The sequence below is a fragment of the Antechinus flavipes genome, chromosome 4 (assembly GCF_016432865.1).
Source record: "Antechinus flavipes isolate AdamAnt ecotype Samford, QLD, Australia chromosome 4, AdamAnt_v2, whole genome shotgun sequence".
Taxonomy (NCBI): domain Eukaryota; kingdom Metazoa; phylum Chordata; class Mammalia; order Dasyuromorphia; family Dasyuridae; genus Antechinus; species Antechinus flavipes.
Genome location: NC_067401.1, coordinates 13,665,562 through 13,691,557, shown reverse-complemented (window position 1 = coordinate 13,691,557; position 25,996 = coordinate 13,665,562). Strand labels below are relative to the sequence as shown.

The window sequence follows — 25,996 nt, the reverse complement described above, 5'->3', positions numbered from 1 at the left end:
TCCTGCCTATTCTTCTATAACGTCCTTCTCCTAATACTACCTATTTACTTAGTTACCTTCACTTTACAGATGACTCCCAAACCTAAATATTAACTCTCTTGAGCTCGGATCCCGTATTGACAACCGTCTGCTGGCATCTGCACATGAATGTCTTAGTGGCAACTAAAACAAGACCAAAACCACAACTCATTACCTTCTACTGCAAGTCTGACCCTCCTCCAAATTTAGCTATTTTATTGAGTCTATTAGCATCCTGTCCATCACCCAGACTCCATCCCTGGAGCTTTATTTCATGTTGTTTCTTTTTGTGTGCTTCCAACAAAAATGGAGAACCCGTTTTTAAAAATCAAGTAATTTTTATTGACATCTCTTTAATACTACCTATCTTTTTCTCTTTGCATTTGCTTCCTCCCAGGAGCTATCCTATATAAGAATTTTGAGGAAATCCCCTACGTCCCTCCCAACCCCTGAAAATTCAATTATCTTTTATTATTTTTTTGAAAAGTTTGATATTTTAGCAATCTATACACCCAATGTATGCATCTCCAACTCAGCAAAGAAATGGGACATCTATCTGTCCTCTTGACAGATCTATTTCTTGATATTTAACCATGTGCAAATCACAAATCTCTAAGTCTCAAGACATTCAGCTGTTAAATGGAGCTCATAATACAAGGCTATCAGAATCAGTCAAGAAAGAATGCATTGTCAAACTGTGCAAACCTTAAAGCACCAAATTATGTCTGCTATTACTGGTGCTCTCTTCCCATTCAAATAATCTTGAATGAATTGTGAACCTAGTTATATCACAGAATTTCAGAGTTAGAAGGGGGATTCTGTCCCACATTCAACCCAAACAGAAAAAGGATCCTTGTGCAATATCTCTAAATAAGGGGTCGATCCATCTTTTCTTGGTGACTTCAGCTCTTTTCTCCACTGCTCCTTTTCTATGCCTCCATTTTGCTGACTGAGTGAAGTAGCTGTTTTATTTTTTGTCTTTGTGATTCCAGCCTCTAGTATGAGGCCTGGCATATAGGTGGCCCTTAAAGTGAGCTAAAGAGATGTAGTTCTAGTTTGATGATCCTATAGTGTCCCCCCTCTCCATTATCTTGTATTTAAAGTGAATTTATTAATTTTGTATTTATGTGTATGTGTGTGTTTATAAGTACTTGTCTCTCACACTTGAATCTAAGTTCACCGTGAATACTTTGTACTTATATTCCCAGATTATAGCAGAATGCCTGCAACACAGAAGTACATAATAAATACTTGTTAGTGAATTGGTTCCTTAATACTATCCTAGGCCCTCTGGGGGCTATTAAGATGTCCAAGACACGGCCTTCACTCCAAGGAGCTTGCAAGCCAACAGGGAAGATAAAATCCATTTACAAATCTCTCTCAATGTACTGAGTGGTATCAGAGTTAATTCTAGTTCCTGTCAATTAATTCCCATGGGTCATTTACTAGAAGTCTCAGTTGTAACTATATTTTTAAAACCAGGGTACATATGATGATAAAGGATGTTTCCTTTGCAAAGTTTTTCCATAAAACTTTCTCTGCTTAAAGGCAGGATTTTCTTGGAAAAATATATCTGTGTGATTAGCTTCTATAGGAGAATTACATGGTTGCATGCAAACTGATGCTAAGGCCTAGTATATACACATCAATCACACTCTAAAAAATAATATTCAACGCTGCTCGGTATCTTTCCCCCCTGAGCCTTGTTTTCTACTCTAAATGTTGTGGCTTCCCAAGCTGACTATGAGGACCCCTTGGTGAAAAAGAACAAGCCCAGACAGTCTCTGGAACCTCAAAGTCCTCTATGGAGCTATTTCTTCCTCTTCAATCCCTCCGCTGAATTATAACAATAACTAAAATGTGTGTATGGGGAATCCTTTTACTTTTAAATTACTTATATTTAAAGCATTAATCCTTTTATCAGTTTAGTTTTCTGGTGAAGGAAAACTTTTCCAAAGTGAAAATTTACAAGGAAAGACCACTTCTCTCTCTGGCAAATTTGTTTTGCCAAGTTTTTTAAACTGAGTCATTATTTCTTGGGGAGGGGGAATGTGGAAAAGCTTGCTTCAGGCATATGTTTGTTTTTCTTCCCAGATCCTCCTGCAATAAGTCCAAAGAGGACTTCAGTGTTTCAGCCATTCGAGTTATTGACTATTCTGTTGTTATGAGCTTAAATTGAATTATATTAAAAAAAAAAAAAAAAAGGATGAAATAGGGAAAACCAGTACGGTAAAGCTATTTAGACCTGTTTGTCTCTTTAAAAAATGTCCAAACACCTACACTTCAGAGTCGAATAAGCCCATCGCAACTACTAAAAGAAAATTTATTGTATCCATGTATATTACACAGTTATGTTACACATTATCATACAAATACATTGGGAAAGTCTTAACACATAAGGAGATCTTTAATTATTGAATATTTCCTTTGCTGAAAACTTGTTTACTATATTCTCCCACTCAGTGAAAGGACTTGCTTTCCTTTGGGTCTGCCATGGACCAACTGCATCCTTTTCCCCTAGATCTTAGATTTTAAAGATTCTAGAGAAAACTTTCTTTTGAATCCAAATATATGTCTACTATTCTCAAATGTCTTGGGGGTTCCTGTAACTGTTAAAATATTCTGAGTCTTTACAAGTTAAATGATTTGTATTTGGTGTTCTGAGCATGCACGGTACCGAACAGCTTTCTCCTCTCCCAGACTGCTGGATCACATGTTCCAGCAAGACCGCTGTGACCAATGGGCCCCTCACTTCATTCTCCGCCTGGGACCTCCCTTACCTTCCTCTGACTCAGCCACTTAGCCTGGGCACAGGAAACCATTTGGATGGATCCTCACTTCTGGCCACATTAAGACGCCAGAGGCCCCTCCAGGGCGGATGGGGGCCGGCTCCTGCTGATGGACGCCTCTCTGTTCGGCACCCCATATGGACCGGGGGATGCGACCAGCTGCACCGGCTGTCTTCCACGTGCCCCGGGCGGCAGGCCAGGGCTGCTGCTGAGGAAAAGCTCTTCCTTGTCTGCTGGTCTCTTATGGGCTTTGCTCTTGTCATCATCAGGGTGTTGTGAGGTCTCTGCTCAGAGCTGAGGGACTTTCTTTGTCTTCCTCCCCTGAATAAACACACACACGTGTGCCTTTGTATTGTTTCTTTTTCCTGGGGAGTGGGATCTGTCAGAGCTCATCTCCTCAAAGGCTCAGGCATGGAGGGAGACTATAATGTCTCCTATCCCATGCAGGAATCCTTTCCATTTGGCCTTCACTGGGGGATTTTTCCTAAAAATGAACAACTTTCAAGCAAGCCCATCGGCACACACACGCTGCGGATGCTGCTTGTGAACGGGGCGCACATGGCAAAGGGGAGCCCATGCATGCAAGGGAGCAAGCTGCCCACACAGACAAGCCAGCTGATCAAGCTTCAGAGGATGATTCCAAGCTGCTTCTGCTTTGCTTCGGGCCCAAGATTTCTGGCTGCGGCTGATTCCCCACCAACCAGTGGTTGGGTGTTCACGATTGGAATGTTCAAATTTCTTACCAGTGTGTAGCTGGCTCAGGACGTGCCCTGGAGTCTGCTTAGAGAGAAGCGGGGGCATTCTGCTTCTGTCCTGTGTGGGGCCAGTTGTGCCGATCCCAGGGGCTGCTGCAGCCAGTCCCACTCAGCTCACCGTCCAAACCACCACCTGCGGAGGTCCTGCCACAGAAGCTGCCCCTCCACACAAGGCAGGTCCCCAGGGCCACCGGCACCTCCACCAGAGCTTCCCGTCAGTCACTTCTGGAACAATTCTTTTCTCAAGACAACAGGGGGGAGCTGCCCATGAGCCGGAGCCCAGTGGTAGTGCCCAGCGCACAGCCAGACCCGCACGGCCTTCCCCAGAGACCCTGCCCAAATCGGGGAGGCTCCCGAGGGGCGGTGGAAATAAATCAAGGCTGCCTCAAAATAGCCAGGGACACTTCCACCATTCCAGCTTTGGCTCTCCCATGCTCTCGAGTCTTCACATCAACCAATTAAATCCAATTGGAAAGAGTTTGTTGATCCACTCACTACTTCTCTTAGTGACTGGTGAAGAGCATGGGCCCAGGCGCTCATGTTGGGGTCAGCTCCCAGGCTCTGGCTGAATCTTCCCATCACCCTATTTTTCCGGGGGCATCTTCAGTTTATTGCTCCTTGCTTAATACTCCCATATGTTTGTTAGTGAGAAAATCAAGAAAGGGAATATTACAGATGGCCTGGTGAATATTCATCACTGTGATTTCTCTTGGAGCCCTGTACCAAAGGAATGAGAGGATGTTATGAAGAATAATTAACCCAAGTAACTCATGACCCGAATCAACGAATTTCTCAATGGAAGGATGTCACCAGCCCCTGTCCTTCCCACAAAAAGGCTGCGATGACAAAGGAGCCAAAGCTACTAGAACAGCCCTGGCAATATTTGGGGAACCAGATCGGAAGCTCTTGAAGCTGCCCAGCTGTGAACACTTCTTACTGAACCAGATCTTTTAATCCTCGGGTGACTGAGTGGAATTTATGATGGCCACTCATCGAGGGGGACAAAGTACTCTTCTGTCCCTCTGAATTTCTCCAACCACATTCTGCAAACCCAGATGGGGGCTGGGCATGCCCCTTAACCAGATGGGGACTGGTTAGAACAGAAACCCTTTAATGGTACATGTGGGAGTTTTCTATCCCAATGAACTTTAGACTTGGACATTCTAACGTCCTGTCCAGTTGCTTTTACTTCTATATCTGATGTCACTGACAGAGATGATAAGATCTTACCTGCTGTGAGATGCTGTCTGGTACCCAACGGCCAGAGCCTGTCTCAAGATGTCGCTCACTAGTTGCTCAGTGGCCTGTAACAGAAGACCCTGTTATTTGTCAGCCTGACCACTACTTATAGTCCTAAACCTGAAGACCATAAAGTTACTAAAGGTTTGAATTGTGGATCAACAAAATGCAGTGATGTCATGATTCTTGAAAATGATGAAGCAGGATGATTTTCTGGCAAATTAGCATTTTTCTTGGAAAAACATGATATATTTTAAAAATACATTCACGTGTGTGTATAAACATTTTTGTGCATAAAAATATTAGATGGCTTACATTTTTAAATGAAAAAATAAACCAATGGAAAAATATTCTAACTTGCTTATCAGGAAGCAACCACATATCATTTTTTAAAATTTGAAATGAAAAAGTATATGGAATTGAATCCATTAATCAACAAAATGGAAATCAAGAATTTTAACAGCTCCCCAGATCCAAACAGACAGTAATGAGATTCAGAGAAATCAAGAGAAATAACTAAAAATGTTGGGTGGAAATCTATAAAACATTTTCTCATCTGAGAGAGGAAAAGTGCCAGGACAAGAAGAATTAAAATCTGAGATCCCATCACTCCTAAGAATGAAGGCATCAGGATGCTTGGCTTTCCAAGCAAGTGGGCTGCTCTTTAAGAAGGGCACAAAGGCCCTGCAAAGATCCTGCAGTTAGAGAGGAGTCCAGTGACTAGTGTGGAAATGAGAAGGATAGTTTCTGGAAAAAGATTGGGGGAACCCTTTTCCCTTTCTGGGAGAATACAGCCTCCCGACACTGAGTTTTGGTTTTCAGACAGGCTAGAAGAAGCGGGTGGTCTTTACTGGGAAAACCCAAGGAGAAACTATGTGAAGAAATCATGAGAGGACTGTCTGTGGAGAAAGTAAAGGGGTCACAGACAAGGCTGTTTACACTAAGGTGTGTGTGGTGTTCCTTCCCCCCCCCCCCCCCCCACAAGACCTGCATCCATGAGGAAGGGGGACTTTTCAGGTTAAGGAGATATGAAGGCTGCTATGGAAATGAAGCTAGAAGGGAGCCCCCTCTAAGCAGGCAGCAGATTCGGAACTCAGAGAGCCTCGCTGGGAATCTGAAACGAGGTCCAGGTCTCTGACAGTGGCCTTGCGTACATGTTTGAGTAACAGGAACAACAATAATGATAACTACAATAGCTGTTTACATGAACACTTGACAATTATCATTTCATCTGATCCTCACCAGCACCCTGAGAAAGAAGGGGCTCTCAGTACTGGAAGGACCCCCAGAGAAAGGCGTTCTGAGTCTGGGCGCAGGAGAGCCCTGGGGCCTGTGAACCTTTTCTCTTCTCGTCTGGGGATCTCATTTTTTCACTTTGCTGCGACTTCTGGTGATGAAGTGCCTCTGTCTGTATTGAGTAGGAACTCTGTGACTGGCCCTGATAACTAACCTGAGGATCATAATAGTGTTTCTATTACATTTGCTTTTACTTGGCTTTGAAGAAAGTGTTAATATAGGAAATGACAACATCTGTAAAAATAAAAATAATGAACTCTATTTTTAATCTGGGCCTCTTTAAAGAATACTTTAATGGAACTTATTGAAGACTTGTTTTTCCAAGGGCAGCATCAGCATCATCAGCTTTTGTGACTGTCCCAGTCTTTGTTGGTCTGTGATTTTCTTTCATCTAAGAAAACACAGGAACCCAAATGTTATACCTTCAATGGGATAAAAAACTGGGATGCAAACCTCTCCCTGTCACGTACATCTGGAGGAAACTGAGAAAGACTAGGAGATAGGGAACAAAAGGGAACAGAGACCGCCCTGTCCTGTCACCCAAAGAGCCTCATCATTTCCTTTTTGCACTGGGCCCTGAACGCTTCCTTCTAGGCCACTGGCTGCCTACCTTTAGAATCATATCTTCAACAACAGATGCATACGTGTTCTTGTGAAGTTCCACAGGCTGGAGGGTGATTCCAATCTGAGTAGAGAAAGAAGGAAGAAATCACATCCATTCTGTACACATATAAACAATGTGTTCATTCCACATGAAACACAGCTGAGTGGAGGGAATCAATTAAAATCAATGGGAAAATTAACATGAAAAAATTAGGATTTCCCCATATGATTCAGTTAACTCTAGGGCTAGTTAAAGCTTAGCTGACCCTAACTCTAAACCACTCTTGAAACTTGGGATACTTCACTGGGATCCATCCAGGGCTCTGAGGTGAGCCTTTGTCTACCTTGCTCAGAACTTCCTAAAATATTAGCTCCAAATTATGGTCTAGTCACAAGCCCCCTTTTCCAGTTCCTTTCTAATTGTTGCCTTCCCCTACTCCTTGGGGGCAGTAACAGTCTTGCTTGCATTTGCACCCTGAGCATGTACCTAGCCCAGAGCCTAGCACCAAAGTGCTTAATAAAGGCGCTACTTTTCAAAGGTCACAATTGCATAGCCTGCCTCCCTGCAAAGAATATCATGCCTGAAGTCAGTCAAGGGGGCCTCTAACCCTTTGGATGCCCTGGAATCAAATTCAGAAGCCAAGGGCGAGGAACCATTTATGACTCTTGTCTTTTGCTTCCCTCTGGACAGTGGGGGGTGGCTGCTTTTCACCCCGGAAAGGATCTCCCCAAGTGCCCTGTGACCCACAGAAAGCGCCTCCTCTATGCCCGGGGGCACATGCCCAGGGAGGGACGGCTCGCTCCTCGTTGGCTCTTCTACCTTTTGTGCCGTGTCGCTGACAAACTCAGACGCGGGCATCGTCTCCAAATAGAACTTCACTCCTGCTTGCTTCTCTTCCTTTTCTTTCTTGATGTTTATTTTCAGGGGCTCAGTGACACTGAGAATGTCCACCTCCTCGTCATTCTCAGGCTCTCTTTTCTGAAACTGCTGCAGACCTTCCAGTTTTCGGCAGAGATCGTCAGCGGTGCTGAAGGATGATGGACACTCTAAATGAGAAGTCAGGAGTCGTATGATGGAGTAGCAATACAAAGTCTCTTTGATATATTCATCCCCAAGCCTCTAAGATAAGAAAGTAGGAGCAAGAACCTAGGGAACTGAGGAAGCTTAGACTCAGAGGGTTGAGCTAGAAGATCTCTATGGTCTCTCCTAGCTTTCAATTAATGCTGTGAATGTGAGAAGCACCTAAACCTGCTCTATGAACCACAAGGGTACAATCTTTGCTCAAATGGAGCCATATACAATACAGAACTGGGCTGCCATTTTTTTCCCATGTCAACATTAATCATAGAGCTGGAAAGGCACATGGAGATGCAATCCTCTAGTTCAATCCTCTCATTACGCAGAGAAGATAATTAGGATCAGATAGATGGAATGACTTGTCCAAAGTTTTGTCTACTGACGGCCAGCTCAGAAGAGCTTTTGCTGTCATATAATGCAAAAATTAATCCCATTACTTAATCTTTATTCTGTGTGAGACAGTGTGGAAACTGGAAAGAAGTACAAGATATGGTCCATAACTTTAAAAAGCTTATAATCATGATTGGGAAGAATGATACGTGTAAAAAAAAAAAAAGCAAAACAAAGTGGTACATGACAGGGATTAAGTGGCAAAAACAATGAAAAATGGTAGAGACAGTAAATGGCACAGGATTTGAAAGAAAGAAAAGAATTTGATGGATTGAAGTGATCCAAAAGGGCTTTGTAAAGAAGACAGGAATTAAACTAAGCCTAGAAGGATGGGAAGGAGGAGTCAGAGTGTAGGAAGAAGAGAGGAGATCTGCAGAAAAGGAGAAACAGTATGAGAAAGACACAGAAAAAGGAAGAGAATGTAACATGTTTGGGAACATTTCTGTGGGGAAATAAGAGACCTGACCAGGAAGCCAAGCAGAGGGCAGACAGGTGGGAGGGAGCTCTGAAGGCCAGTACAGACTTGATTCTGCAACCCATGGTCAAACACTAAAGCCCTTAGAGCAAGGATACTTAGGGTCATGACACTTCAGCAAAATCGCCTTATGGGAACATGCAAATGGAGGCAAGAGACAAGTCACAGACTTGAAATCCAGGAATCCAGGGTTCTTGATGGCTATGACAATGATAACAAAGGATGGGGGATGTGGGAAAGACACTTCTTGTGTTAGGAACTGGTCAATGGACATGAAGATGGAAAGAAAAGGAAGAATCAGAGATGACTTAGAAGGAAAGGAGTCAGGGAAAGTTAGTTTGGGAGCTGAGTATGACAGTAAGTAATGAGGCTACATTTGAATGGAAATGGTTGGAAAGCAATGGGAATGGAGGGACCAGAGGCTATCCCCCACTCCATCTCCAGACACAGGGGAGACTAGAGGCTACCTCCTCCCTCCATCTCCAGCCACTGTGTCGGCACTCAGCTCCGGCCTGCTGGGTTCCAGGCCTCCATCACATTTCCCGGACGTCTCCAGCCAAGTTGCAGTGAGCGTCCTTGCCACTCATTTTCTAGGTTTTCTTTCCCTACTAGAATGGAAACTCTTTAATTTATGTCCCCATTGCTCAGTTAGCACAGTGGCTGGTGCATGTTAGGGGCTTAGCAGATGCTCTACTGAGCTACGCTGCAAAAGTTCAAAGGTGAATACATAGATTTGACAGTCAAAATCCCAAAGAGAGATGGAAGGGAGGTCATGGAAAAGATGATATGAAAGGAAAAACAATGCATATTTATATAGTTCTTTGAGGAGAAGAAACAATATCTGCAGGCAGACTGCTAATTCTTGTGAGAACAAAACAGGCCTAATCTTAGCTCAATATTTTCGGCCACAGTAATTCATTCACAAAAACCATATATTAAGGCTCAGAAGTACAATCTCCACTGCTCGGTGAATTGGCAACACTGCTTTACACAGGACAGGTCATGCCATACTATCTTCATATCCTTTTTCTGATGGGGTAATTAGGCTCACAGATTAGAGAAAAGTTGTAGACAAAGTATGCTTAGTTTTCAGCAAAATGTGTAACAAAGTCTCCACACTATACCTGTGGAGGGGATGAAGATAAGGGTTAGATGCTAGTACGGTTAGCTGAGTTTGGAACTAGTCGGATGACTGGCTTACAAATGTACTCATGAATTGATGGATGTCAACCTAGGTCAAGGTCTTTAAGCAGAATGCCCCAAGGACCTGTGCTTGGCCCTGTACTTTTCAACATTTTCATCAGTGACCTGGATGAAAGCAGAGATGGCACTGCTTGTCAAAACGGGCTGAGGAGAAGCTTCCGGGATGTCCCAAAATTCTGGACGAAAGAACTGAATCCAAACAAGGCATTAGAATGATGGATCAGATGAAATCAAATCAGATGAAATTTAAGCAGGGCAAAATATAAAATTCTGTATTTGAGCTAAAAAAACCCAGTTTTTGTGAAAAAAGATCAGCAGGTTTTAGAGACTGTATGTTACACCTAAGTTAAAAAAAGTAAATGTTTATCTTGATTGTGGAGAGTCACAAGAGAAGGAATAACCCAAAGGAAGGAGGAAACAGTGTGGTGGCTGTCCTCTGCCTTGGTCAAGTCACAAAGGGAAAACGATATTCACTTTTAGGACCACCTTTGGGGAAAGATAAGCTGGAGACTGTCCAGAAGAAAATAGTAAGGATGTTAAGAAACTGGAGAACTTGTCACAAAGACCAGTCAGAGGGATGTTCAGTTTGGAGAAGAAGAGACTCAGGGAGAATTTTGTAACCTCTTTCTGTATCTTAATACATGGGAAAAGAACATTGCTCTGCTTGGGCTCCAAAAAGCAGAGTTCAGAAAAACAGGTGAAAGATGCAGAGAGGGCAATGCTGGTTTGATATTGGGGAGACTTCTAAACAACCGAAGCTGTCCAAAAATGGAAGCGACTGCCCTGAAAGCGAGACCCCCTCATGGGAGGCAGGACCTCTTCTTGGGGACGTAGCAAGAAGACAGAAATCGAATCCCTCGCTCCTTCTGAGATGGAAGTGATTCAGCCTTCCTTCGCTAGCTTCTTACCTGGCTCACTGTCTATCTGTGTCAGTACGTCCTCAATGGAATCACCATCATTTCTCAAGCTCTCTGGGTCTGGTGGAGTGTAACCATGGCAACGACACCAATGGACAATGTGCTTGGTTTTGAGGGGCGTCACATTGTGAAACCTGGGATTCTTCTCCAGTATTTCTTGTAAGACTTTTCTCATTGTCATTGCTCGTTGCCACTAGGGGAAAAAAGATGGAATTTATATTCTCTAATTCATAAACATCAGAAGACATGAAAATTCTAAAATGGCAACTATGTTTCTGCCATTTTGGGATGGGGAAATTAGATACCCTAATTCCATGTTAGAGAGTGAACATCTAAGAGATTTTTCCAAATGTGATTTTTTTTTTTTTTGCATAAGGGAAAAATATAATTTCACAAAGCATCTAACCAAAGTATTGTGTAAAGAACCTTATGCTGAGCTCCAAAGAGGCAAGGTTTAGGCCAGCAGGTTGGCAGTCAGAGATTGGAGGAGTTGCTACCTTTTCTCTCCAAATGGTTTTTTGCTATACCCTGGTGACAGATAAAGACAGGATTACCTCTGCTGCCCTCCGTTTCCCAATGTTCCAACTATAATACTGCTCCACAGAACTTGCACAGAAACAATTGGCATCTTCACCTAGAAAGCATACCGCCAGCAAAGTCTGAATTAAGTTTTGGTTAAGATTCAAGGCAAGTTATTGATATTACTGTCATTGGGAATGGATGTGCTTTAAAAAAGCACATCATGGAAAAAGATGTGCTAAGTGTAAAGGATTTAAAGTGGACACATTCATATTTTTAAAATCATATTGTTAGTAACAATACATACACTGTATAATAAAAATATTAAAGAAAAAAGAAAAGTAGGCTATATAGAATTGAGAAGTACAACTTTACATGTAATATGCTCTTGAACACAGAAGTGCTTGCTGATGTTTAAATTCAGAATTCAAAATTGGGGAAAAAAATTAAGCGTCCAGATAGTCAAGAAAAAATGCAGAGAAGAGAACAGAAGCGTTCAAAGGAGGACACAGCAAAGCAAGACAGCTTCGAAAACTAACATGGAGAACTTAGCCTGTTCTAAAAAATAAGCTGGAGCAAGAGAGTCATTGTTCATGTACATTCTTCTTTTTTTCTGTTCGTCATCTATGGAAATATCCACATGTGCTGGTGTTTTTTAAGTTCCCAATAACAAAATAAAAACATTTTAAAGAAAAAAAAAGATCCAAGTCAAATGTGAGTTGCTGAAGACAGCTCCTGAGTCCCTTAGAACCACTTTACTTGATGCCACAGTGGGCAGCGCAAGGCCACCAGGATGAGGCAGGCGCCAATATTCATGCACCTGCCCCATGGAGGAACTGACTTTAGCTGAGGAAGGAAATCTAGTCAAATCAAGATGTTTGCAACAAGCAAAGATAAAGAGTCTGAATTCGAGTGACCTCTGAGCTCGGACTTGAAGGGAGAATGTCGGTGCCAAGAATTCAGGTTCAAGGCCCTACTTTCTTAAGAATCCTTCCAGATGGGAGATACAAGAGGACGGGGCGGATCTCAGGAGGAGGATGGCGGAGTCGGCGTGCGCCTTGACAAGAGACTGAGAAAGCTGCGCACTTTCAGCAAAGGAACGGGCGCGCGTCCTGTCTGGTTTCTCTGCCTCCACTGTGGCTCTGCCCAAAGGTCTTCCATCCCCCACTCAGTGAAGGGCAAACTCCAGAGCTTCCACCACTTCACCCTAATCCATCTTCCCGGCCCGGTGAAAGACCGCCTTAGCCACGAGAATGGCCTGTCCCCAAACCCCCTCCACACTTTCATCATCTCTGACGTAGTTCCCCATCCATCTCACCTTCAACACCCATCGCCAAGGTCACCTCCCCCAGAAAGCCTTTCCTAATCTCACCAGACGAAAGCAACCTCTCCCTTTCCTGACAAACATCATGTTATTTATCTACGTATAAGTTTTGTCACTTCTCGCAGGCCCAAGCTGATCAGGTCAACCTTTGCATCGTTCCAGAATCAAGCACTTCCTAAGTATTGGCTGAAGGAATGATCTGGACCTAGCAAATCATCATTGTTGAGTACAGGCCCGCCTAACAAAGTAGGCCAAATACTTTTAATGATTAAAGTGCTTAAGGATTGGAATAATTTGGGGGCCTAATACCAGGACCACAAAGATAGGATTCTTCTTAGATTTATAGCTGCAGTTTACAAATATAACATATAACCAAGAAAATAAATACTAACATCAAACACTAAAAATCTTTTCCAAATAATAAGCACAGAATCCTTTATTGCCATGTTTCTCTTTTGCTTCTGGTTTTCTCTTTAAATGACCGTTAAGTGTCAAAAATTAGACGCCAGGGGAAAATAATGCTATTGATAAATTTCAAAATTAGACTATAACAATAAATGCAGATTCTACGTTCCCAGGTCAGCGACAAAGGAAACAACAATAGACCAGCTGGCTGCCCAACAAACCATTCATTCTCACCCCTACTTTTATTTGACTAAATTAAAAATCAAAACAAAATAAAAAGCCAGTACGATTAATTTAAATTACACTCAATGTGCTTAGTGCAGAGTCCAAAGGGGGAAAAAAAAACAACTCTCTTTTCATTATCATTTACTTACCCTTTTTAGTGATTAATGGAATCTTCTTTACTATTGCTGTTAGAAGTTGTTGGGTATTTTCTAAATGTTCTATGCTACAAGGGATTAAAAAAAAAGGCAATAAATCCCATATATTCGTTTTAAGTCTCATTAGATATGACTTTTTTTTTTCCTGGTAAATTACAGAAACATTCCTCTTGTCAGATCCTTTTCAAAAAAAGAAATTAATATTTTTTGGTTCCTGTTCTCTGCCAGGTGTTGGGACCCCTAGAAATAGTAATGACTTGAGCACCCTCATAATTTCACCTCGTCTTGATTTCCTACTATATGGCCAGGAAACAATGTAGAATAGCTACTATTACACCAAAAAAGTTCCATCCCATCAGAAATATTGGGTTCAATGGTATATAAGCCTGGGAAGAATGAACACACATTATCCCAGGGTGGCTGGGGCTCTAAACCAATGCCTCCCATTCACGTAGCGCTCAGCAGTTAACAAGGCACTTGACGTGTCGTCCTACTTCACTCTCGCCACACTCCTGGAAGCTGGGCTGCACCTGCTAAAGAAGGGCCTGCTGCTCTCAATTCAGAGTCCATACTTTCTACTGTTCTAACGTTTTTCAAGATACAGAGGAGAGAAGAATAATCAGGTGGCAGTTTCACATCTGGAAAGGATAAATATTAACAGCCCATGACACCTAGGAAGCAGAGGCGTCAGGATGAACCAGATGCAGACTTCAGAGCACATCTCACAGGCTTTTCTTTCTGGAGCCACCAACTCCACTCTAGAAAGCTCAGAGTACCCAGGCTCTGTGGCTCAAAGAGCTGTCCCACACCCCCTAGGACTGGCTCTGCCCTCATCCTTTTTACAGAGGAGGAAGCCAGGGCTCCAAGACAGCTCATTATTTGGATTTAAGGAGGTAATAAACAAAATGGCCAGATTAAGTCTTAGTAGGTTATTAGGCACCTGGATAGAAACACAAATTATAGACCATGCTTAAAAATAAAGAGATGTTAATGAGATAAAGTGTAAAAATGCTTTCTGAATCTTTTAGAGCTATGTAAATGGTGGCCATCATCCGCCTGCCACTCTGCTAGTACAGAGTATGACTGCTTCTTAAAATGGAAGATATTTTTAGGATGTAAACTCACCTTCTGAAGGCTTGCTGGAAGCAACTTGGGGTAATTTCATATAAGCCTCATCCTATTCCCAAATGATTTCCCACTAAATTTCTATTCTTTGAAGGCAACTTTTCTTAGGAAATGTACTTTGGAGACTTGGTATGGTAAAGCATATTTAAAAGGTCATTCTTAACAATGTAAATGGAGAGAAAAGTTACTACACAATAACTGAAAGCAAATACTGCCAAAATCAGAGAGAATAAAGACTCGCCCTGAACTTGACTCAAAATAAACACTTATTAAGCACTTACTATATGCCTGGCCCAGTGCTGAAAGCTAATCATGTGCTTATGAAGCTCATACTCCTTTCTTTTGCAAGAATGGAAGGGTCAGCTGGTTTAAGAGATTACCTATAAAATGAGTTTCTCCTTGTTTTGACAGATTTCACTTATTTTTTTTTTTTCTCTTCTTTTTTTGTTTTAAAAAAATGCTTCGGTCTTAAAAAAATTTTTTTAACTATGGGATGGCTTGCTAGAAGAGGAAAACAAGGAATGCAGGCGAAATAAACTTTATATCATGTAAAAAATAAAATGTATCACTAAAAATTGCCATTCTTATTAAATTGCTATTTAACTATGTTAGGTCTGAATAATCATGAGTGACTTCCGTATATGTGATAAAGACTGTACAGTTTTTATGTTGAATTTTCAAGTGTAATTTGGGTTCTAGTAATGTAGTATGAGGATCTGTCATCTGTTAGTTTATGAGGGATAGTATTCTGGCACCTGATCACCCCTAAGTATTCAGGAGGTGTTAATTTTTGCAGCTTAAACTCCTACCTCTCTCAGGTTCCACCATTTCCTTGGACCACCTCGTTCAATCAGTAAGCCTGAGCTGTCTTGAGGTCACAGGTCTTGTTTTTAATTAGCGCTGGGCAGATTTTTGTTAGGCGGCCTTTCTCAATCTACCAGCCATTTTACTGCTCCAAATCTACATTAAGAATGGCCTCCCCCGGCATTACCTGTTCTAATATTCTTCTGATGGAGCCCTGGTTCTGGATGCCAATTACTCTCTTTAATACGCCTGCCTTAGCTTTCTCCAGGGGACCTTTTTGCTCCGTGTGTGAAGAAAACCAAGCTATTTTTACAAACTGCCTTCATCCTTTGGTTCAATTCGGCCTCTAGGTTCAAGCTCGACATTTTCCATTTTTGTTTTGTTGTTGGTTAAGAATTTTGTAAATGATATTCTGGGCACCGGAAGATGTTTCCATGAAGTGCCCAAGTTGTTTGTTTACTTTGTTTTTTACATGGTCATGTGACTTAATGTGCATCAAGCGTTTTTAATAATGTTTTGGGCAATTCCCTCATTAGCCTGGAAACTGCTCTCATCTCCTGCGGAGAGGCCTGGGACCTAAGGATGAGCTTAAGTTGTCTCTCCCAAGCTGCCATGCACTAGGTCGCAGTTAAAGGTCACTCAGCAGACCACCGGAATGCATCTAGCCAAGGATGAAGCAATGAGGAGAAAGGGCAGAGCCACGAGTCAGGAGCCCTGACCGAGTCCAGGGCCCACCAGTGGGTCACAGCCACGTCGTCGCCACGCCCTCCCCAAAGCCCCCAGCAGCCCAAGCTCTCAGAAAGAGAAAATGTTACTTGATCGCATAGTTCCCCAGTTCAGAAGTCTCTTCCGTCTTCACTTCTGTCTGCACTTCCTGGGAGACCAGGGAGAGGCCGTTTGCTCCTGTGGTTTCTGGTTCCACCTTCACTGCAAAGGGAGACAAGCAGCGGTCAGGGCACGGGCTGAGGACCCTGTGAGGCCTTTTCCCTTGTGGGGACTCCAAGGCCAGAGCGGCCCCCTGGCCCATGACGGTGCGGGAGCGCTCCTCCCATCATGGCACAAGAGCGCAAAGAGCTAAGGCAGGGACAGCGAGAATGGAGCACCCCCAATGCTTGAGAAGAATCACTGTTCTCATTCTCCAATTGCTGCCCCGTCACGTGGCCCGACTCACACCTCGACTTGCTTGGCCTGTTGGGCGGAATGACCAAGGCAAGAAATAAGACCCAAGTACTGGGCTGTTCCCCAGCTAATGGTCCAGGGGCTCAAGGCCGCTTGTGGAGACCAACAACGTCTCTGCCGGCCCCTAGCAGTCACTCCCAGCGGTCACTCCCAGCAGTCACCCCCAGCAGTCCTTATCAAGCCCATGTCTTAGCAGATGTCCCCAGACCAGGAACCTTGTTTCCAGACTCGGCACATTTTTCACTCTTTTTAGAGCTCCACTTTTAGGATGACATTTCTCAGCTTAACAACTCTCGGGAGCTCCCTGTTACCCTCCGGAAAGGAAATGGACAAACCAAGAAAGGGGGAGCGAGGGTCTCAGAGAAGAGATCTCCGTATCGGCTCCTCTGCCTCGGCCCCCACTTCCCTTCGAGGACTAATTCCGGGACTCCCAGCAGGAAGCAGAGGGCAGCACAGTCCTGCAGACTTCCTTGGAAGTTGCCGTTCCAACCTTTTCCACTGACCACAAGTTTTCCCATTCTACCCATCCTTCAAGGCTCACCACAAATGGCAAATCTTCTCACGCTTCTCAACCCATCACCATGCCCTGAATTACAAGTGTCTACCACACCTGCCACATGGAAGTACCCCATGGTAATGCATCTTTCTGCTGTTCTTTTTAATAAGAAAAATAAACACGTTACCTTTAGTAACAGTGGCTGAAGGAGAGCTGACAGCAGCCAAGCTGGGGGCCACCACAGGGGGCATGGCAGGTGTCTTGTTGGCAGACAGTGACTGAACTACTGAAGGGTGAAAGAGAAGAATCAATCGCAATGTTCAATAATACAAATTTCACATTGTGCCCCGCTTCCTCAATTTCAGGACTCCGTATTTCCAGCTCTGACACACAGGCAGAGCTAGGGCCTCTCCACCTACCTGCCATCCCCCCCTCTCCCTTTCATGGCCATTAGTCCAACAGTAAACATCCTCTTGAACCACCTTCCCCTCATCCCTCCAGCTCTGGGCAGAGAAGCAGCTCGACAGAGGAGTGAGCCTTGGAGCAAAGCTGAGGGACGATGACTAGGGGTCCAAGGCCCCACCCTGGCTCATCCCTGTACACTCAATCAGGCCCAAGAGCTCCACAGCATGGATGCTGCTCCCACTCTTTCCCTCCCAGCTTTCATGAGAGCCAGATGTAGAGAAAGGGACTCCAGGGGCAGCAGCTCCCACCCCTTATTCCACAGCTGAGTTTTCCATCTGTTGCTCAGGAACTGCTCTTCAAAAACCAACATTATGAGAACTACTCTGAAGGTCACAACACGCTGCTATCCTATGGTGTCATTCAAAATGATTCTAATCTTAAAGAAGAATGAATTCAGGATAAAAAAAATTCTAGGGTGATAAAGAAATCAATACAATCCTTTTACTTTACTGAGATCTTAACAAATTTACATGGTGGTATCAAGTTTAAAACCAGATAAATTAATCCACAGATAATCCAAAACTTTCCTTTGAGTAAAGATTTCAAGCTTGATAAACTTGCTAATTTGTTTTTTTAAGCTAGAGCTGCTAAGATGGAGTTCATTACTAATTCCTTCTTTTTCCTTGAGCTAGAGGTGTCAACAAGCAGTAAAACGGTCAGCGTTCATGAGTCTCATTCCATCTAAAAAGTTTTAGATGCTCCTATTTTTCCAAATGGAAAACAAAAAACCCCCAAACCAACCATGAGAATTTCTTTACCAAGCAAAGCACACTGACATAGTCAAGATGCAGAACGCCAGAATCTTAAGAGCTGGAAATGATTTAAAATCCATCTAGCCCTACTCTTTATCTGGACAAAAAGTTCTTCCATAACATCCCCAGCAACTGTCTATACCACATGCAGTGGAATCCCATGACTTCCTCTCAAGGCAGCCCTTCTTATTTGGGGGCTTTCGAAGCTCTTCTTCATGGCATTTCATTCTTGAGCTCTCTCTATTCCTTTTAGGAGGAAATCCTCCATAAAATTTTGTACCAATTTACTTCCTAAACTCTCCGAAATAGGCTGTGAAAACTCTACCACGATTCCCTCCGATCCCCTTTGCAAAGTAAGACCCAGGAAAAAGCCCCCTTGTCCCAAACCCATGTCTGGGGGCTTTACCTTTATTCATGGGCATCAGGATGGTCTGGATGCCCCCAGATGCAGCATTTACACTGAGTGGCTTAAGCTGGCTGGGGATGGTTAGGACAGCCTGCTGAGGACTAGACTGGTTGGAATGGATCTTTAACAGGCCTGAAAGTAGAAAAAGTTTCCCATGAGGGACTGTGTGCTCAGACAATGGCAGTACCCACTGGCTCCCTCTTCCTGAAGCAGCTGGCCCCTCCTACCTCTCTGGGATCTTCCAATGAGCGTCACTGGCTCCTGACTCTTCCAGGAAGAAGGCCCTCCCACCCTGGCTCTGTGCATGGATGTCCCCCAGCCTCCCTTTAAGTCCCAGCTGAAATCCCACTCTCTACAAGAAGCCTTTCTCAAGCTCTCTGGGGCAGCTCAGCAGTACCAGTTGATCTGGAGTCAAGAAGACCCGAGTTCAAATGCAACCTTAGACACTTATTAGCTCTGTGGCCCGGGCAAGGCACCTAACCTCTGTTTCCCTCAGTTTCCCCATCTGTTAAAAAATGAGCATAACAACAGCAAGTCCCTCTCAGGGTTGTTGTTTAGCTCAACTGAGAGAGTAACTGCAAAGTGCTTAGCACAGTGCTGGGTACACAGAAGGTGCTCTAAGGATGCCAGCTGCTATTATTAATTTGAGTGCCTTTCGGTCAAAGGATATGGACAATTTTCAGAGGATGAAATTGAAACTATTACCACTCATATGAAAGAGTGTTCCAAATCATTATTGATCAGAGAAATGCAAATTAAGACAACTCTGAGATACCACTACACACCTGTCAGATTGGCTAAGATGACAGGAAAAAATAATGATGAATGTTGGAGGGGATGCGGGAAAACTGGGACACTGATGCATTGTTGGTGGAGTTGTGAACGAATCCAACCATTCTGGAGAGCAATCTGGAATTATGCCCAAAAAATTATCAAACTGTGCATACCCTTTGATCCAGCAGTGTTTCTATTGGGCTTATATCTCAAAGAAATACTAAAGAAGGGAAAGGGACCTGTATGTACACAAATGTTTGTGGCAGCCCTGTTTGTATTATCCAGAAACTGGAAAATGAATGGATGCCCATCCATTGGAGAATGGCTGGGTAAATTGTGGTATATGAATGTTATGGAATATTATTGTTCTGTAAGAAATGACCAGCAGGATGAATACAGAGAGGACTGGCGAGACTTACATGAACTGATGCTGAGTGAAATGAGCAGAACCAGGAGATCATTATACACTTCAACAACGATATTGTATGAGGACATATTTTGATGGAAGTGGATTTCTTTGACAAAGAGACCTAACTCAGTTTCAATTGATAAATGACGGACAGAAGCAGCTACACCCAAAGAAAGAACACTGGGAAACAAATGTGAACTATCTGCATTTTTGTTTTTCTTCCTGGGTTATTTATGCCTTCTGAATCCAATTCTCCCTATGCAACAAGAGAACTGTTCGGTTCTGCAAACATATATTGTATCTAGGATATACTGTAACATATCCAATATATAAAGGACTGCTTGCCATCTAGGGGAGGGGGTGGAGGGAGGGAGGGGAAAAAAATTGGAACAGAAACGAGTGCAAAGGATAATGTTGTAAAAAAAAAAAAAATTACCCTGGCATGGATTCTGTCAATATAAAGTAATTATTAAATAAAAATTAAAAAAAAATTTGAGTGCCTTTCCTCTGTTATTTCTTATTTATGCCACAGGTTGTTTGGTAGTACATATTCATTTGATTGTTTGGTGCTCTCATTAGATTTGTAAGCTCCTTAAGAACACAGATTGCCTTTTGCCTCTTTTTGTATCTCCAGCACTTAGTATAATAGCTCGTACATAGTAGGCAATTAATAAATGCTGACATCTGGCTTTGATACAACAGAAATGTCAAAATCATAGCCAATCAACCTGCCATTATATAATCTGAAAAGCTTAATAGAATAACAAGATATGTTCTTCTGTTTTTTTAGTAACAGCTTTTTATTTTCAAAATACAAAGATAATTTTCAACATAAACCCTTGCTAAATCTTGTGTTCCAAATTTTTTTTGGACAAATAATCGAATATAGGTTAAACATGTACAATTCTTCTATACATGTTTCCACATTTATCACACTGCCTAAGAAAAATCAGATCAAAAAGAAAAAAAAAAGAAATAAAACAAAAAGAAAGCAAAAGTAACAACAAAAACAGCGAAAATACTCTGTTCTTCAGAGCCCACTGTTCTCTCTCTGGATCAGATGGCTGTCTACATCCATAGTCTACTGGAATTGGCCCGAGTCGCGTCAGTGTTGAAAAGAGCCACATCCACAACATGTGCTTACCAAACACCAAGGGACTGGGGCACTGGGTTAGGCACCGGGAATACCAGGCCAACAAAATGAAACAATTCCTCCTTGCAAATTGCTTCTGTTCTAATGAGACAAGAGGTGGCAATACGCACAGCATAAATCTGAGGGGAATAAAGGGGCGTCTCTCTCCAGGCGCGGGACAGTTCAGAGTGTCACGGAGACAGGGTAAAGAGCAGAACCGTCTGTAAGGGGCAGTAATGTCCAATGGACTCACCGGACACGTAAGGTGGAGGCAGCTGTATTTGACTTTGAAAGCCAAACAGAGCTCATCTGTAGTTGAGGCAAGGGGGATCCCCTGGTGTGGGTGAGTAGGGGAACCCCAGAGTCAGATGTTGGCGACAGCGAATGGGCTGGCTGGAGGCAGTCCGGCACCGTCCCTTGCCATCACCTGTACCCGAGGCGCCTGAGGGCCTGAATGTGCGTGCTCGCTGTGACTGGCGACCTGCTGGCGACGTAGATGCTACCTGGGCACAAACTAGAGAGGGCCGCCATGGCGCCGGCAGAAAAGGCGACCTCCAAAGGCTACAATGGGCTCAGACCATGAATCGGCCAGCATCTATACTAGGGCTGGGGGTTCGGAGAAAGAAATGAGGAGGGTGCTTGCCTGGGAAAAGCTCATATCCGCTGCTGTTTGGGAATGGAGGTAAGGTGCTCATGGGAAGAGATAACTCAATGGCCAGAACAGCGCTAAGAACGGTCTCCAAAACGAAGAGACGATCCTTCTCGCCGGGGAAAACCCTTCTCCAGATAACTCTTAACTTTCCCTCCCTTACACCACTCGCATGCCTTAGTTATCATCCTTTCTGAATCTCTCCAAGTCTCTTTTCTGCTTCCCATAAACATGCTCATGTCCTCTCCAGACTTATAGGTCACGATTGTTTCTTGCCTCCACTTCTCAGACTGACTCCTGGAGAAAGCCTTCCCTTGCTCTCTTTTCACTGAAGAAGCCCTTCTCAGTTCACAGCCACCTGATTGGTGGCCTCATGAAGCTGACATCTCCAGCACCCTTTTCTGCCATTTTTTCTTTCCCGGCACCTCTTCGGCCTGGACGCTCTAACCACCTTCCCCTCCAGATCTGCCCTCTCCGCTCTCACCTTTGGTGACCTTGTCAGCTCTTGTAGATTTTGAGATTACCTCTCGTCAGACTCCTCCCACATCTGCAGGTTCAGTCCCCAGCTTTCCCTTGACCACCAGTCCCAACATCATTCCCACCATCACCTCAAACTCAACACTTCCAAAACAGAATGTGTTCTCTTTCCCCCTCTGAACGTCCCTGTTAATGCGGAGAGTTCCAGCTGCCCAGACCCCCAGACTGGCAGCCTCGCTGTCACTCCAGCTGCCAAAGCTTGCTATTGTTACTTCTGTGGCTTCTTTGGCATTGGCCTCTTTTTTCTCCCTCCAACAAAGACTCCCCCCTGATCAGGATCTCATTTCTTCACTCAAAATGCCTTCGATATTAACTTTTAAAAAACGAGCTTGTACTGTAAAATGGTGTCACCTTTGGCAAGGCAATCAAGTATTTTCTGGCTGCTGCAATTCTTCCCCTGGCTTTATTTTATTCATTGTTACCATGGTACCTATATTGCATTGTTCAAACTGCTTCAAAAATGATGATCAAGTCGATTCACTCTATTTTTGCTATATTCCAATTTTTTTGGAATCAATAGTTTAAACATGTTGGGCGAAGGGAAATTTGTGTCTTTTCACTTTATTCTCCCTTCTATTTTGGCATCTGTTTAACCAGTCAATGTGCTGATTGCGTATAGAAGGCTACTTGGAAACAACTGGTACATCTGTGACTAATCTTTTTTCAGCAGTGAAGATAAAGTTAAATCGATTTTTAAGATTCCATTTAGTGTCACTACCTCTGAAGCCTTCTGACTTAAATCAAGTATTTATGACGTGCAGATGTGAGCAGACTATAAACCTCTGGTCTCTCATTTCTTGCTCCTCAATATTTTCCAATAGTTTTCATTTTAAAATTGATGCAGCCTCTAGGTGATGTAGTACACAGGGTGCTGGGTCTGGAGTCAGAAAGCTTATCCTCTTGAATTCAAATCCAGCCTCAGACACTTCCTAATTGTGTGATTCTGGGCAAGTCATTTAACTGTTTGTTTCAGTTTCCTCCTCTGTGAAATGAGTTGGAGAAGGAAATGGCTGACCACTCCAGTTACTTTGCCAAGAAAACCCCAAACAGGGTCATAGAGAGTTGGGCACAAGTGAAAAACAGTAGCAAATCAGGGGACCCTCTGCCTCCTTTATGTTTAAATTTTTTAAAAAAATTTATTTCATTTTTAAATAAAAATCTATTTTTTCTCATTCCCGTCTCCCCCAGCAGATTAAAAACAAACATGTATAATCAAACACAACAAATTCTTGCACTAGACAAGACCAAAAACCCAACGTCTCATTCTGCAATCAAAGGCCTTTAGCCCACTCTTGGAGGTACTTTCTAATGGGTGTCCTGGAATCATGGCTGTTGTGATCAAAATTCTTCAGTCTTTTGCAACACTGCTGTGATTATGCAAACTATTCTGTAATAGTTCTCCTTCCCTGACTGGCATCTATTCCTGCAAGTCTACCCAGACTTCCCTGAAATATTTTTGTTCATCTGGATCATTTTCTTCTTTTTTTCATTTCTTAGGATCAGATATTTGATATCACAGATCAGATGAAAGTAGACTGGGGCTAACTGAGTTGCCTGGGTTCCATATGACTAGTACATATTTGAAGCCTATTAAGAAGGTCAAATGTTAAATTAATGTATTTAGAGAATTTAAGAATCATGTCCTTCCATCACAAGTCATCATGAAACCACAGCTGTCCAGGGCTGTTGGCCACTTTATATTTCTGTTGGTTTCATGGGTCACTACAGCCATTTAACTAAAAAAAAAAAAATTATTAATAAGTCTGGGCAGGGACTTACTTAGAAGCAGCAGAATTTGGGGGCTAGAAAAGAACTTAAAAATGATTAAGTTCACACCCCACATTTTTTATATATTTTATATATATAACCAAAAACTTCTCAGACTATGGGAGTCCCCTCCATCTATGGTCATGTAATTGAATGTGGGGATTGCAAAAAATATCAAATAATCCACGAAGATTGAATTCTTTACGTAAAAACAAACAAGCAAATCCATCTCATTAGTATGCAAGTTTGCTTTTATCTTTAATAAACAGTAAAAATAACAGTATGCCAAAGAATTGTTTTAAAATAAATTAATGATTCATAAAATTTCTCAGATGAGAAGAGGTTATGAGTAGGAAAAAGTGTAAGAAGCCCTGAGTTAAATAGAGAAGTCCAAGGTCACAATACAGAGTCCAGTTGGGATGTAGATTTCCCACTGTAAGAAATGGAGCCTTGAAGAGGGAATACACAAAGACAGGGTCTAGAAAATCAACTCGGTTGCTAAAGAGCTACTTGACAGCAAGGCTGGATTAAAAACCACTGCTCACTGAAGACTTGGCGATTGTCTGAGATCATAACAAACAACTACCAGGAAAACAGAAATTTCTCTCTGAAAACTTTATATCAACTTGTTAGGAATCTCATATGAAGTAAGATCTCTGACCCATTTGTACAAGAAGCGGTTGAAGGGGACGGCTCCTCAGGACCCTTCTGGCAAGTCCCTCCAGCCTCCTGGGATTTCCTCATCTATGAGATGGGGGAGGGGGCATGTTAGGACAAAATGGCTTCTAAGGCGGCTTCTGTTCTGGTCCTGACTCTATGGATGCAGTCCGTTCCCAAGAGCAGTGGCGAGTTAGCTGCTGGAAACCCTGAAGATCTGATCCTCCCATCCTGAGAGGCCCGTGCTTTGATCATCCCTGTTTTATGGAGGAGGGAGCTGAGGCTGAGGAAGGTCAGGCGGCTACCCGGCTGGTGAGAGATCCGTCCTGAGGTGCTGGAGGATGGCGGACAATGACCAAACAAAGGCCCGGCTGCTCCCTAACCTAGCTGGGCTCCCACAAACTCATCTCGATGTGCACCATCACTAACAGGGGATCAGGGAAACCCTCGGGGGACCTGGAAATGGGCAGAATGTCCACAGACCCAAGGGGAGGGTGCCCTGAATGCAGAGTCCATGGGAGGAGCTGCCCAAGTAAGATAGGGCGAGCAGGGCAGAGCCAGATCTGGGGGACCCTGAAGATACAAGAACAGCCCGACCGGGGAGAGGCCATTTACCTGAGACTGCAGCTTTGCCGGAGACAGGGGTGGCTGCACCCACCAGAGACGTGGCACTGATGACGGCTGAGGTTCCGGCCCTCGCGGCCCCCGCAGGCCCTGCCTGGGCCGGAGTCACACACAGCGACTGCTGTCCACAAGCTTTCCCTCCGGGCCCTGCCGCTGACGCCGAGCTGGACGCTGCTCCTTCCGACTGCCCATTGGTAGCACCGGGAAGAACACAAGGGAAAGAGAGAGACTATGACCTTTCCATCGCCCAGTATTTTTTAAGGCAGTGTGGTGTGGTGGCCAGAGCTGGGGCCAAAACCAAGACCCCACCCAGGTCCAAGTCCTATCCCTGCTACATAATGACTGACAAAGTCCCTGCGAATTGGAGCTCCCCTGGCAGCTGACCATGGCCTCAGGAGGATCCGACTCCCCCGCTGTCAGCTCCCTGCAGCAGGGAAATCAAAGGCCGATCCCTTTCCCTGTCTGTCCCTTAGCCAAGAGAGCCTGCTTCAGACCCTGCTGTCTGCCCTGTAAATGATGCTCAGGGTGCCCCGGTAAGCCCTCGGAGCATCCAAAGACAGCCCTGATCAGTCCTCTCACCAGCTCTGGTAAGGAGCAGATGAGGTGGGCCTTCAGGCTCTTTCTGACAGGGAACGGCAGAGATGGAGGCAAGGGGCAAGAAGTGGGATCACACTTAGTCCTCCAAAGACAACAGGAAGCTTCAGATTCTACTGGAAAGAACTACCTTCCAAAGTCAATCGGGTCCTGGTTTTCTAAGACTTCATATCCCATCAACTAGCAGAGAAACCACCAGAACCCCTCACGTGGGAGCTGACAAATTTCTAAATTG

At 43.7% G+C, this 25,996-nt stretch overlaps 1 protein-coding gene across 4 annotated transcripts in view; it reads right to left on the bottom strand.

Annotated features, from left to right (window-relative positions):
- Window positions 1-2,327: 2,327 nt before the first annotated feature.
- Window positions 2,328-25,996, bottom strand: part of YEATS2 (YEATS domain containing 2) — an 89,952-nt gene continuing 66,283 nt past the window's right edge. For 2 of the 4 annotated variants that reach the window (XM_051991841.1, XM_051991843.1), the window contains exons 20-30: window positions 25,159-25,351; window positions 18,619-18,750; window positions 17,183-17,281; window positions 16,136-16,247; window positions 13,386-13,459; window positions 11,318-11,397; window positions 10,755-10,956; window positions 7,521-7,747; window positions 6,708-6,782; window positions 4,793-4,866; window positions 2,328-4,279 (exon numbers count right to left, since the gene is read on the bottom strand). In XM_051991841.1, the coding sequence (XP_051847801.1) occupies window positions 4,171-4,279; window positions 4,793-4,866; window positions 6,708-6,782; window positions 7,521-7,747; window positions 10,755-10,956; window positions 11,318-11,397; window positions 13,386-13,459; window positions 16,136-16,247; window positions 17,183-17,281; window positions 18,619-18,750; window positions 25,159-25,351 (1,377 nt within the window). In that variant the 3' untranslated portion in view covers window positions 2,328-4,170. Of the gene's footprint in view, window positions 4,280-4,792; window positions 4,867-6,707; window positions 6,783-7,520; window positions 7,748-10,754; window positions 10,957-11,317; window positions 11,398-13,385; window positions 13,460-16,135; window positions 16,248-17,182; window positions 17,282-18,618; window positions 18,751-24,119; window positions 24,878-25,158; window positions 25,352-25,996 lie in introns of those variants that run through there. The other 2 variants (XM_051991844.1, XM_051991845.1) reach the window with 2 other exon arrangements.